Raw genomic sequence first — 15,107 nt, forward strand, 5'->3', positions numbered from 1 at the left:
AATTGAAAATAACTGGATAGAAGAATATAGCAGACAAATGTTAACCAGAAGAAGCTGTGTGGCAGGTGACATACTTCAAAGCGCAAAACATTATCAGGGCTAAAAAGGTCACTACATTATGAAAAGATGAACAGGGTAGTAGGAAGATAAAACTCTGAACTGCTTTGCACCAATATCAGTCTCAAAATACATAAAGCAAAATATACAGAATTACCAGGAGAAATCAACAAATTCATAGTCATAGTTAAAGTTTTAAGAATGATCTTTAGAAATCAAGAGCAGTAATCACAATAAACAGAAATGGGCTGTCTCAGTGAAAAGACTAGATTCCTCCTGTATACTGTTTAGTATAAAAAGGATCATGAGAAGGTTAAAAGCAAAAGGATGGGAAAACATATCAGGGATATTAGACAAAAAGAAAGCTAATATAGTCTTCACAGTAGCACATACACAAAACAAAAAAGAAGGGAAATTTAAGTTTTGGGAGGGAGGGGGAACAAAGGAATCATTAGTCCCAGATAACGTGATTGCATATCTAAAAAACTGAAGAAAATCTACACACATACTATTAGAACTCCTAAGAGTTCAACTGGGTTTTTAAAATAAATGCATTTATATGTAAGTATTTAAAACTCAGTTGTACTGCTGTATGCTAGTAAAAACAAAAGACTAAAATCTTTATGGAGTTTATAAAACCTAGTTTGACGTGAAAGGAAACCCAAATAAATGGAGAGGTATACTATGTTCATAGATAGAAGGACTCAATACCAGAAAGATGTGAACTCTCGCCCAAATTAATCATTCAGTCAGTGCTACTTTTAAAAATTCCCATGGGGGTTTTAGGATCAGGACAAGTTGACCCTATAATTAATAGGGCAGACAGTTTCGAAAGAGAATAAAGTAGAGGACTTGGCCCTGCCAAAGTCTGATTATATAGTTAGGTAATTAAGACAGTAGAATTAAATGCCCAGAAACAGACCTATGTATGTATGGGAACTTGGTATATAAAGAGTTCCTGTTCAGTTGGGAAAGGTTGGACTAATCAGTAAATGATGTTTGCTATCCCTCTGGCAAAAAAAACAATTAGGGTTTTTCTATCTCTTATCATATACATCAGGGGTCAGCTAACTCTGTAAAAGACAAGATGGTGTCCTTGTAGCCATAGATAGTATGTTAACAAATGGACGTGGCTGTGTTAAACTAAAACTTTATTTATAAAAACTTAATTTGGCCCATGGGCTGTAGTTCCCTGATTTCTGACAAATAGAAATAAATACAGGTAGCTAAGAGCCCAGAATTTTAAAAAGCAAAATTTGAAATCATATGGCAGAAAATACAGGGGGAAAATATCTGATCTTGGGCTAAGAAAGGGTATCTTAAACAATGAGGTAGGAAAATACAATCCACATAATGTAAATTTGGCCACATTAAAATTTAAAGCTTCCATACAATAAAATACACATAAGGTATTTGCAACACAAAGGATTAGTATCCAGACTATGTATGGAATTTCTACAAATAAGTAAAGGACAAAGGAATTGAATAGCCAGCCCATAAAAGAAGATACCTAAATACCCAATAAATACGAAAGGATAGCCCCTCAAAGGAAATCAAGGAAATGAATTAAAAATACCATCAAATACCATTTGAAAAATATTGATTAAATAGCCACTTTAATTAAAAATGCCCATCATTGGTTACCTATCGGTTCCATTTATAGTGTTCTAGAGAAATTCTTTTTTTTTAAAGATTTTATTTATTCATTTGAGAGAGAGAAAGAGCACAAGCAGGGAGAGGGGCAGAGGGAGAAGGAGAAGCAGACTCCCGGCTGAGCTGGGAGCCGGACGCCGGGTTCGATCCCAGGACCTGGAGATCATTACCTGAGCCAAAGGCAGATGCTCAACCATCTGAGTCACCCAGGCGCCCCTCCTAGAGAAATTCTTACATATAGACTGCATAGGAAGACATGTACTAGAATGTTGATCACATCATTTTTTTTTTAAAGATTTTATTTATTTATTTGACAGAGACACAGCGAAAGAGGGAACACAAGCAGGGGGAGTGGGAGACTGAGAAGCAGGTTTCCCGCGGAGCAGGGAGCTGGATGCGGGGCTCGATCCCAGGACCTGGGATCATGACCTGAGCCGAAGGCAGACGCTTAACGACTGAGCCACCCAGGTGCCCCTGTTGATCACATCATTGTTTGTGATAGTAAAAACTAGGAAATAAAACCGAAGTGTTCATTAACAGGAAAATGAATAAATAAAGGTGTATTTTAGGAATTAAGCAGCTAAAATGAATGAACTAGAGCTACATGAATGCATCAGTATAGACAAGTCAAATTATGGGATGAATACAAGTTTCAGATATGTGTAGAAGAATACTATTCATGTCATTTTTAAAAATGTACAGAATAATGATATGTTTTACATGCATGTAGTAATAGTCTAAAAACATACATGGTTTGTTTGATAGTAAACACATGGTAGTAAACACATCCAAGTTAGGGCAATATTTATCTCTGGGAAGGGAAGAAGAGCAATGGGATCAGGTAGTGAGTCATAGGACCCTTTATATAATATTTAGGGGGGAAAAGGAAGTAAGGCAAAACACTAATATGTGGTGAAGTTGGATTGTGTGTTACTTTTCTGTTTGAAATATTGACTAGATCTGATTGATGAGAATGTATTGAGAGTAACAAAGTAGAACTGTGGAGGTATGTTTTAGTGGTAGAATCAATTGGTCTTAGAAGTGGTTTGGGTGTGGGAAGTAAGGGAGAGACATGTTAAGAATGACTCCGAGATTTTTGGCCTGAGAAACTGGGGTGGGAGTGTCATTCATGAGAGAGAATGAGAAGTAAGGTAAACCAGGTTTGGGAAGAGATGGTATGTTCCATTTTGGACCAGTGTAATTATAGAAGAGGATGGGTAGATGGTTAACTAAATGAATTTAAGGTCAAAAAGAATTTAGACTAGAAATAGAAATTCAGGATTCATAGCTTATCTATGGTATTGAAAACCTTCAGAATGGGTCAGTTCAGCCAAGAAATACATATGTGTACGTAGTGAAAAGAAAAGGTGCTCAAACCCTTTCTCTGAGGAACTCCCAGTAGGTAGAGGAGAAGTTAGCCAGGTGATAAAACTGAGAAGGAGCAGCTAGAAAACGAGGGGAGTTGAGTGCCTTGGAAGTCAAGACAAGTTCATGTTTCAAGTGGGAGATGTAGTCAGTTGGCAGATGCTACAGTGAGGGCTGCAACCCAGTTACTTCTACCACATTTCCTTATTTTCTTTTCTTCCCAACAGCAGTGATCAGTACCTGAAATGATCTTATTTTTGTCCATGTTTGTCTCCACATTCTTGTATATAGACTTCTTGAAGACAGGACTGTTTTTTCGGAGCCGGGAGAGTGTCTAGCGCATACGAGGCACTCACATATTTGTTGATGGATTAATTTATCAGATACTCTGAGAGCTAGTTATTTCCCGCTACTAGCCTTTCAGTGTTGAATGTTTAAGAGCACGAGTAGAGAGATGGTCACATTTTGGGATTTCTTATTTTGATAGGCTTTTCATGGTAGGGTTGAAGAAAATTTAATGTTGAAAAAAAATACAAGAAAAGTAAGGAAGGTTAAAAATAGTCTTATGTCAGATCCTGTAAGAGTTCACGCTTTGGTTAAGCTGCCATGTACCTTCCTTTCTTGGATATTATATTATTAGCATATTTGCAGTAGAATTTTTACTGTTCTGTATAATAGAGAAGAGACTGAAATGGTTAAGCCTTGAGTATTAGATATTTAGAATATAAGTTTAGAATGTTTGTATTTGATGTTGTGAGAGGAATACACAAGAAGTCAGATAGGATACACAATCAAAGAACTCTTTTTCTTCAAGATGCATCTAGTAGTAGGCATATTTTAATAATATTAGTTAACATCCTAAACTAACGGTGTGCCTGTTCCTCTTCTAAGCCCTTTACAACTTTTTATTTTTTCACTCATAACCCTCTAAGGTAGGTGTTGTTATTACTGTTCTAATTTTATAAATCAAGGAAATTGAGACCCAGAGAAGTAAAGTAACTTGTCCGTGATCACATGGCTGTGTAAAAAGTGGCAAGTTAGAATTTGAACCCAGGTATTCTGACCCTGTCTCTCCATAAGCACACTCAGTCCTCTCGACTGAATGATGTTCAAAGGTCACTTCCTTAGAGAAGCTTCCCCTGACAACTGTCTTGCCCTGTCCCCCTCCAAGGCTGTTATTCCATCGTTCAACTTTGAATATTCATCTGTTAGGATAAAGCTTGTCTAATTTTTACATCGTATAGATGGGATCTTTTTGACTGCAGAAGTTGGTCATGAATGCTCTTTTATCTTCCAGTGAAAGGCAAAGAACAAGAGAAGACCTCAGATGTCAAGTCAATTAAAGGTGAGTTCAGTGGCATTCCATTATATTAAAAAAGTGATGTGCTTTGCATTTACAGGCTATTTTTAATCCTTTTATCTTCCCCCTTCTTTTGCCATTAATCGTCTCTTCCTTCTTTTATAATTATTTATGATTATGACTTATTTCCTTGTTCAACCTGTACATTCTTCAACACCTTGCATATAATAGGCTTTTACTAAGCACTTGTTGGCTGTTCTAGTGATAGAGTAAACCAGTGCCCTCCTATTAATCATGTTTGTTCCCTAAAATCGATGAGCTGACTTCATTATTTTTTTAACTTAAAATCAACGAATTAACATATAGTGTATTATTAGTTTAAGAGGTAGAGTTTAGTGATTCATCAGTTGCATATAACATGCAGTGCTCATTAGATCAGGTGTGCTCCTTCATGCCCATCCCCCCTCCCTCCTCCCCTCCAGCAACCCTCAGTTTGTTTCCTATAGTTGAGAGTCTCTTATGCTTTGTAGTTGACTTTATTTTATTTTATTTATTTTTTTTTTAAAGATTTTATTTATTTATTTGACACAGAGAGAGAGAGCACAAGCAGGCAGAGTGGCAGGCAGAGGGAGAGGGAGAAGCAGGCTTCCTGCGGAGCTGGGAGCCTGACGTGGGGCTCGATCCCAGGACCCCAGGATCATGACCTGAGCCGAAGGCAGCCGCTTAACCGACTGAGCCACCCAGGCGCCCCTGTAGTTGACTTTATTTTAAAAAACAAAAAGCGAGGGGCACCTGGGTGGGTTGAGCGTCTGACTTTTGGTTTTGTCTCAGGTCGTGATCTCAGGGTCGTGAGATCAAGTTCTGCGTCGGGCTTTGTGTCGGGTTCCCTGCTTGGCGCGGAGTCTGCTTCAGACTCTCTCTCCCTATGCCCCTCCCCACTGTGCGCACTGTCTCTCTCTAAAATAAATAAATACATCTTTTTTATTTTTTTAATTTATTTTATTAGAGAGAGAGAGAGAGAGAGAGAGCATGAATGGGGGGGGGGGCAGAGAAAGGGAGAAGCAGACTCCCCGCCGAGGAAGGAGCCTGATGCGGGGCTCAATCCCAGGACCCTGGATCATTACCTGAGCTGAAGGTGGACACTTAACTGACTGAGCCACCTAGTACCCCATAAATAAATCTTTAAAAACAAAACAAAAAGTGAAAAATACTCTGAAATGAGCTGACAGTTCTGGAGTAAAGAACTGCCACTTATAAGATTGGTTTTCTGTTGTTTATTCAGAAGTGTGGATGATTACAGTTTTTACTTCTCTGTTACTTTGGATGAATGGTCTTAAAATATATTCAGAGTACCGTATTGTAATCAGTATATTGTCCTTGTTTATAGGTTAGAGCATGCTTCTTTAGGTTGTAATCTCTACTATAGTTTTGACTGATTTCATTATGTTAATTACAAAGATTGGAATGGAAAATTATAATGGAAATTAATTATATAGCCATTACATATAAATTTCATAAATAAAATTTATTTACCTGAGATCTGTAGATTGCTACTTAGATTTTTTTTTCTTTCAAATGTTTGTATCTTGTGTGGCTAGCATTGAGTATTAACCATATATGCTCAGTTTGCTGGAGAGAGACTAATTATAACTTAGGAGATTTGTAACATTAGGGAAGAACTAGGGTACCTGACAGTCTTATTTTCTGCTCACTTCTGATAATTTAAAGCCAGTTGGAATTCCATGTTGGTTCATAGTGCCTTCCTTAAGCAAAATTTGGTTGACTTTCATAAAGACTTCAAGCCCTTAGCAAGCAACATGTGTAAAGACTAGATCTGAATGTAAGAAGGAAAGGATTTGATGTTTCAGGCATTTAGATTTCTCAGGTGTTCTGCTCTAAACTCTGCTACTAACAGTATGACCTTGGGAAGTCATGTAACCTTCTTCAGATTCTTCATTTGTGGAGAGGATTGGCCTGCCTAACTTCTAAATCTGTACCCGGCTAAATTCCATTCTTCTACCCTGTGACAGTACATAATCTGTGCTTAGCATTCATTGGCTTACCTTAAAATCATACGGAAGCTGTATAGGAAACAGGCCCTCAAGAAGTTTGCAGTCTGATTAGAACTTAGACACGGAATAGAATCATACTATTAACATACTAATAACAACCATTTCTTGAACACCTGTTCTGTTTTAGGCATTAGCCCAAAACTGCGGCTAAACCAAAAAAGACTTGATCTGCACTCATTGAACGTACAGATTGGTAAGGGAGAGGAACATTAATCAAGTGATTCCACAGATGGCATGGGCTAGATCTGTAATGATGAAAATAAAGAGATCTGGATTGATCAATTTAGAGCTAAAATGGATAGAACTTTGTTATTGATTAAATATGAGGTGTAAGGGACAGGGAAGTTTCAAATTAACACCTACTTTTCTGGCTTGCCTAACAGTGCGACTGGTGGAGAACCAAGTTGGGAAATTATATGTTCAATTTTGGCATGTTGGGTGGGAGGTACTTGGAGACATTTACATATATTATTTTACCCACACAATAATTCTAGAGTCTGAGTTTCCAACCAAAGGTAAAAGGGTGATTTCCTAGAGTCTGGCAGACCAAAGTTGAAATCCTGCCTGTTGATAGGACTCTTTACCAGCTCATTGACTTAGAGCAAAGTATGTAACTTTTGTCTGTCTGTATCCACATCTCCAAAATGAGGAAAATGCTGGTCCTGCAGAATTGTTGTGGGAGATAATGAAATAATGTACCCCCACAAATGGATATCGAGCAACCAGCACGATGCCTGGTGTGTGGGAGGTCCTTCCTTGGTAGCCTCGTTTTCTGGTTGTAGCACAAGAGGCCTCAGTATGCTGACTTCATTAAATGAAGTATTGTGAGGAGTTCAGAGGAATTTGAGATCAGCAAATGGTTTCTGAAGTGTAGGGAAGATTTTGTAGAAATGGGACTTAATCTATATAAAAGTTGAATAATAAGGATTTGAATGAAAGAGGCAGTTCTTTCTCTTTTCCCTACCAGCCCAGCTTCTTATTTCTTTGAGTATATATTGGGCAAAGGGACCTTCAGACAAGTTAAAGGGATGTTTTTACAGAAGACTGATAGCCAATTACAAGGGCCTTAAAGACCAGAACAGAGAGCTGAGACAGAGAAAATAGGGAGCCTGTAGGCTTTTGAACAGGATGTCAATGCTTTACACTTGGTATTTATGAAAGGTTAGTCCGGAAGAGTTCTATAGAATGGAGACCCTAGAAGTTCTTTTGCTGTAATACGGAAAGGCCTGTACTAAAGGTGTGGTGTTGGTAATAAACAGGTTAGTAGATGTTTAAATATCTTTAAGGAAAAATTAACCGATCTGGGCAGGTAAACATGTAGACTGAAAAAGAATGGGTACAAGATTTTGAGCTTTGGAGACTGGCAGATTGAACAGAGACTGGGGAAATTGAGTAGGAGAATTAACGTGGTAAGTTTGATATTTGGACAAGTTGGTCTTGATATGGTAAAGTCATAGTGAGAATAGCTAGCAGTAAGGAATTAGAGATACAGGCCCCAAGCCCAGATCAAAGGACGGGTCTCAGATACAGGTCAGGGCTTCTCCACTGGGGTTCCAGTACCATAGAGGTGTACCCTATGAGCTGTTGCCGAGAGGTCCAGGCCAGAGTGTGAGTGAGACTTTCTCCTTGAATCAGCCAGAGTTACTAAGTCTTTTTTTTAATCTCCTTTAGATATCTATCTAGATTTAGGTACCTATATTTTCTAGAGTTTTATCTATTTTACAGATGTGTTAGGGTCTCACTTAAGTTTATTTGGGGGAAAAAGAGGAGTGCTTACAGGTTTAAATAATATGTTTGGAGAAGATAGCTCCAGTAATAATTAAAGGTTTGAGAATAAATGTTTCTAGCAGAAAGAATAAAAGAACAGAGAACCTCAGGAAGAGGAGTCATGGAAAGAGACCATATCTGACATAGTGGGCCTTTTTTTTTTTTAATTTCTTTTTTAAGATTTTATTTATTTATTTGTCAGAGAGCGCACAAGCAGGGGGAGCGGCAGGCAGAGGGAGAGGGAGAAACAGGCTCCCCACTGAGCAGGGAGCCCAACTCAGGGCTCAATCCCAGGACCCTGGGATCATGACCTGAGCCGAAGGCAGACGCTTAACCGACTGAGCCACCCAGGTGCCCCTAGTGGGCATTTAATAACTGTGTTCTAAGGGCTTGAGAGACAGGCACAGATAGAAAAGGAAACTAAGGAGCAGGTAGTACCATGGAGACCAAAGGAAGATAGACTATCTGGAAGCAACATCTAAAATAAGTTAATAGTTCTAACAGAGAAGTTCAGAAAGAGGAGGAAAAAAAAGCCTTGCACAAATAAATTAATGGCATTTTGTATCACCATACATACCTAATTCGGAAACAATTAGAAAGTCTTATCGTTCTTATAGAATGATATTTGTAGCTTGTTGTCTATAGAAAAAAACTAGCTATTACTGTTTATAAACTTGCTGAAATGATTTTGCTTTCTTCAGTTTATCATGAAAATTAAAAAAAAAGACTTTCTTCTAAAATTAAAAATTTCGGGATGCCTGGGTGGCTCAGTCGGTTGAGCGTCTGCCTTCAGCTCAGGTCATGATCCCAGGGTCCTGGAATCGAGTCCCACATCAGGCTCCCTGCTCAGCGAGGAGCCTGCTTCTCCCTCTCCCTCTGCCTGCCACTCCCCCTGCTTGTGCTTTCTCTCTCCCTAATAAATAAATAAAATCTTTAAAATAAATAAATAAAATTAAAAATTTCTTGAAGACAACTCAGTTGCATCATTCTCCCACCTCTCATTGAATGACTAGTAAATATAGATACCTGGCAGACAGGTATGGACATTCACGTTCTTACCTGCTTAATATTTATAAAAGCATCTCAAAGAGTAATAGACTGAATTACGTTACTATGTATTCTTCATAAGAAGTATTGCCTGGTATTACTCAGATTCTGTGTCTGGGAACTGCTTGCTGAGATGAGAGCACTTATCTGTTGACAATGTAATAAAAAAATGGTGCTAGTAGCTTCAAGTTTGGTTCTCTGAGAGTATTTATCTTGAGGCTGACCTGTATCATTTCTGTCTTTTTTATTTTTAAGATTTTATTTGTCAGAGAGAGAGAGTGCACAAGCAGAGGGAGGTGCAGAGGGAGAAGCAGGCTCCCTGCCCTGATGCAGGACTCGATCCCAGGACCCTGGGATCACGACCTGAGCTGAAGACAGACACTTAACCGGCTGAGCCACCCAGGCATCCCTTCTGTCCTTCTTGCTATAGCAATGTACTAGGCCGACACTTCTTAAAAACCTTTAATAAGAGTCATTAATATTTGTGTGGAATAAATAGGAGAGGTAGAATGTTGATCCAGCTGTAGCAACAAGGTCCCAGGACTACTTTGGCAGTATTGTGATACTGAGTTGTTTATATCCTATTAACATGTTGATGGGTAACCTCTTTATTCTGATGTCAATAGGATATTTCTTCAGACTACGAAAGAAAATGTATTTTGTGAATTTTTTAAGTGTGCTTTATCTTTAAGCAGCTTGAACTTTGATCATAAAAGTTTTTCATTAGAGAAATTTTGTTACCCAATTAAAAAGTAAAATAAGGGAACGCCTGGGTGGCTCAGTCGGTTAAGCGTCTGCCTTTGGCTCAGGTCATGATCCTAGGGTCCTGGGATCGAGTCCCTCATCGGGCTCCTTGCTTAGCGGGGAGCCTGCTTCTCCCTCTGCCTGCGGCTCCCCCCTGCTTGTGAGCTCTCTCTCTCTCTGACAAATAAATAAATAAAATCTTAAAAAAAGAAGTAAAATAAGTATTCTGAGGAGTATTTTTCTCATTTTTACCCCATTCAACAAGTTTAGTTTTGTTCCTTGGACAAAAAAGGATTAAGGAATTGAAAAGGGTCCATAGGGGCACCTGGGTGGCTCAGTTGTTAAGCATCTGCCTTCAGCTCAGGTCATGATCCCAGGGTGCTGGGATTGAGCCCCACGTTGGACTCCTGCTCGGCGGGAAGCCTGCTTCTCCCTCTCCCACGCCCCCTGCTTGTGTTCCCTCTCTCGCAGTCTCTCTCTCTGTCAAATAAATAAATAAAATCTTAAAAAATAGAAAAAAACAGAAAAGGGTCCATATATTAGAATGTTTTCTGGCTTTGGTACTTTCTGTCATCAGTAGAAGTTCTCAAAGAAACATCTCTGTTTTAAGTTCCATTTTTGGCACAGTATTTTGAGAGTTATAAATAATAATAGGACATTTCTTTCCAGTTTTCTGCTGCTTGATTGCCTTTCCCCTAAGTATTTTTTGTTGAGTGTGCATACTTAAGAGAGGTGTTTACAAAATTTAATTTTTAAAGTTCTCTTAAAGCCCTTTATGAGACATTTTTAGGCTATCAAATTGTGCTAAATTTTTAACCTTTTTTCTTTTTTTAAAAAATTATAGCTTCAGTATCTGTACATTCCCCACAAAAAAGCACTAAAAATCATGCCTTGCTGGAGGCGGCAGGACCAAGTCATGTTGCAATCAATGCCATTTCTGCCAACATGGACTCCTTTTCAAGTAGTAGGACAGCGACACTTAAGAAGCAGCCAAGCCACATGGAGGCTGCTCATTTTGGTGACCTGGGTAAGTGACTCACTTTTTGTTAACGTCCAGCAGGAAGAAGGATTGATTGTATTATGTGAAACTCTTGCACTCTAGAACTGTATAATGGGAATGGGCTTTGAAAAAATGTATTTAAAATAACAGCTATAGGGGGGCCTGGCTGGCTGGCTCAGTCAGTAGAGCATGTGACTCTTGATCTGAGGGTTGTGAGTTCAATCCCCACATTGGGCATGGAGCCTACTTAAAAAAATAAATAAAATTTAAAAAATAAAATAAAATAATAGCTGTAAGTATAATGATACTCTATTGTGTTCCCATAAGCATAAAATATAAAGCATTCTCAACTTAAAAAAAAAAATGGGCCATGTACAGGAGAAGAAATACATTTGGTCACTAATTATATGAAAAAGATGCCTCATTTCACTCATACTCAGGGAAACGCAAATTTTAGTAATGAGATAATGTTCCCCCAACATATCAGCAAATATTAAAGTTTGATCATTTGAATGGTAATGGAGATGAAGAGAAATGGCCATTCCTATTTAGTGGAAGTGTAAATTCATGAAGATTTTTTGGAAGGCAGTTTGGAAATATTTATCGAAATATAAAATAGAAGATCTAGCCCTCAGATGTATTCACATATATGCAAAAAGATGTATATACAAGTATATATAAAGCTGTTTATTGCAGTATTGTTTGTGAAAGCAAAAAAATGAGGAACAACATGCAAATATCTATTAATGGAGAAGTAGTCAAATTGTGGTATACCTGCATCTGGAATATTGGGGAGCCGTTTAAAAGTCTGAAGATGACATAGAGAAATATCTAAGGTTAAAGTGCAAAAAGCAGGTCACATAGCAATGAATGTAGTAGGATCCCTATTATGTTAAAATAACTTCTCCTTTCCCCCCACCCGCCCCAAAAAAAGATATGCAAGAGATCAATGATTTCTGAATTTTTATTACCCAAAGTTCTGCACTTATAAAAATTCCATGTCGTGGTATCATAAATTGAAAAAAAAATGAATAAATTGATGTCTAATAAAATTAGTTCCTCTTTTGACATATTTGCTTAACATTTGTATATATTCAGAGGTGTCAGAGTGTTGATGGGTCACGCTCAGCAGTACATTGCAAACAGCATTTGTTGATCACAAAGTAAAATTGTAAGTTTTACTGGATTACTCCTCTGTTGCTGGTGGGAATGTGAAATGGTACAGCCACTCTGGAAAACAGTTTGGCAGTTTCTTCTAGAGCTAAACATGCAGTTGTCATACGACCCTGCAATTGCACTTTTCGGCCTTTATCCCAGAGAAATGGAAACTTATATTCATGCATAAACCTATACTCCAATGTCCATAGCAGTGTAAAAGTAAAAAACTGACTGTCTTTCAGCAGGCATGTGAATGGTTAAACAAACTGGTACGTGCATGCCAGAGAATACTAGTCAGCAATAAAAGAGAGCAGACTATTGATATACCTGACAGCTTGCATGAATCCCAAGGGAATTATGCTGAGCGTCAAAAGCCAGTCCCAAAAGGTTATATGCAGTATGATTCCATTTGTATAATATTCTTGAAATGACAAAATTAGAGAAATGGAGAACAGAGGAGAGTTTGCCAGAGGTTAAGAACGGAGGAGTTAGTTATGAAAGGCCACATAAGGGATCCACGTGCCATTGGAACTGTTCAGTATCTTGGCGGTTACATATGATAAAATTGCATAGATTCCATTGCATAGAATTAAGTCCACAGGTGAGTACAGGTGAAATGGGGAAATCTGAGTAAGATTGGTGGGTCATACCTTGTAAGATTGTGAATGTCGGTACCTTGATGTGATACTGTACTATAGTATTGTAAGATGTTACCATGGGGAACCTGGGTAAAGGGTACATGGGATCTCTCTGTGTTGTGTCTTACAAGTGTATTTGAATTTACGGTTATCTCAAAATTAAAAATTTAATTTAAAAAATTGTAAATCTTGCAAAGGATCAGGATTTCCTGAAGTTCAAGGAAGTGATGTTGACAGAGATGCACTGGTTAACATTGAAAATGAGACAGCCAGGGGGCGCCTGGGTGGCACAGTCGGTTAAGCGCCCCACTCTTGATTTCGGCTCAGGTCATGATCTCAGGGTCATGAGATAGAGCCCCGTGTTGGGCTGTGCTTGCTCAAGTGTGCCCTCTCTCTCAAAAAAAGAAAAAGAAAATGAGACAGCCAGCAAGGATGACACATGAAATGCTTCAAAAGAAAATGATTTGAATATCAAAGGATTAAGAAAAGCCCTTTTGAAAAATTGAGGAAACCCTGTTAATTTTATGAAGATGAACCTCAATATGTCAATGCTGTAAATATAAACAAAAAAAAAATAACTGTGGTTATAATCATAACCTAAATTTAGTTACATATAAAATGAACTTATTTTTATTAAGTTTTGGTAAGTTTCATTTTATTTTTCAAGATAAAATCCCAGAGCTACTCTTTATTCTGTTGTAACAAATGCTGAGAGCTGGTAACATCTTTCTGGCTGTATCCACACATGGACCATTTTTCCTCAGGAAAAGTTCCTAGAGGTGGAGTTACTGGGTTGCAGATCATGCAGATTATTAGAGCTTTGCTCCTCCAAAGAGGTTTTGCCATTTTTTATTTTCATCATCAGTGGGTGCCAGTGTTGCCTGTTCTGCTATGCCTTTGTTTTTGTTATTTTTTGAAAAAACATCTTCCAGTTTGACAAAAATGTTATCTTGTATTAATTTCCTTTTTTGCATTTTTAATTAGATTGAATCTATTTTCATATTTTTATTGGCCTTCTTTCTTTGGGACTAGTATCATAAGATTTTTTTTTTTCTCAAGAATTTACATGGTCTGAACTGCCATTAAAAGTTAGGTAAAAATAATTGAGCTAGAGCTTTTTAATAGATGGATTAAGTTTTGGAGACTTGTTTCTTTGCCAGTTTAGAAGCCACAATGATAGTATTTCTAGCTCTTTATTCATTTAAATTGCTAGGGAAATAAACTTTATTCAAGAATTCTGGTACCACTGATGCTAAAGGTGGCTGACAAATCCGTTAATCTTAAATTGTTACTGAACTGCTAATCTTTGCTTCTTTCAGGCAGATCTTGTCTGGACTACCAGACTCAAGAGACCAAATCAAGTCTTTCAAAGACCCTTGAACAAGTCTTGCGCGACACTGTTGTCCTCCCTTATTTCATTCAGTTCATGGAACTTCGGAGAATGGAGCATTTGGTTAAATTTTGGTTAGAAGCTGAAAGTTTTCACTCTACAACTTGGTCCCGAATAAGAGCACACAGTCTGAACACTGTGAAGCAGAGCTCATTGGCTGAGCCTCTCTCTCCATCTAAAAAGCATGAAACTGCAACATCTTTTGTAACTGAGTCTCTTGACAAGAGATTGGAGGATTCTAGCCCAGCCCAATTGCTTATGACCCAATCCGAAGGAATTGACCTGAACAGTAGAACTAGCAACATTCAGAATCACTTGCTGCTTTCCCGGGAATGTGACCATGCCCATTCTCTCCATCTTGAAATGGCCAGAACAGGAATGCATCAAATTTCCATGGAAACCCAAGAATCCTCCTCCAGACTTCTAGTAGCCAATAGAAATAGTCCCTCTTCACCACTAAAGGAATTATCAGGAAAATTAATGAAAAGTAAGTATGTGGTTTTCTTGTCTATTTATCCTGTTTGTTTAATCAGTTTACAAAGTGGAACTTGAGGTGGGGAATAAAAGGATTGGAATGGTTTTCCTTTCTCTCACACCCACTTGCAAATTTGGAAGGATTTGGAGAATGTCCTGGAGGAGGATTGGTGTATGAAAAAGGAACAGCAGGGATACATAACTACAGTGATTGGATCCTCTCAGAAGGGTATTAACAGAATTAACAAATGAAGAAGGGTCAAGTGTCATCCTACCTTTGCCATCCAGAGATTTTGAAATCAAACCATTATCCAGAGATGCTTATTTCATCCTCATCTCTTTTTTTTTTTCTTTTTTTACTGTTCTGTAATCACCATACATCAGTAGTTTTTGATGTAGTGTTCCATGATTCATTGTTTGTGTATAACACCCAGTGCTCCAT

The 15,107-nt window shown here is 38.1% G+C and overlaps 1 protein-coding gene across 1 annotated transcript in view; it reads left to right on the plus strand.

The window, feature by feature from the left end:
* The window catches only part of AKAP10 (A-kinase anchoring protein 10), a 98,154-nt gene that overhangs the window by 6,064 nt on the left and 76,983 nt on the right, over positions 1-15,107 (plus strand). Inside the window, exons 2-4 of the mRNA XM_032431721.1 lie at positions 4,373-4,420; positions 10,850-11,032; positions 14,121-14,678. Coding sequence (XP_032287612.1) covers positions 4,373-4,420; positions 10,850-11,032; positions 14,121-14,678 — 789 coding nt within the window. The remainder of the gene's footprint in view (positions 1-4,372; positions 4,421-10,849; positions 11,033-14,120; positions 14,679-15,107) is intronic.

Source organism: Phoca vitulina, unplaced genomic scaffold (genome assembly GCF_004348235.1).
Source record: "Phoca vitulina isolate PV1807 unplaced genomic scaffold, GSC_HSeal_1.0 scaffold47, whole genome shotgun sequence".
Taxonomy (NCBI): Eukaryota; Metazoa; Chordata; class Mammalia; order Carnivora; family Phocidae; genus Phoca; species Phoca vitulina.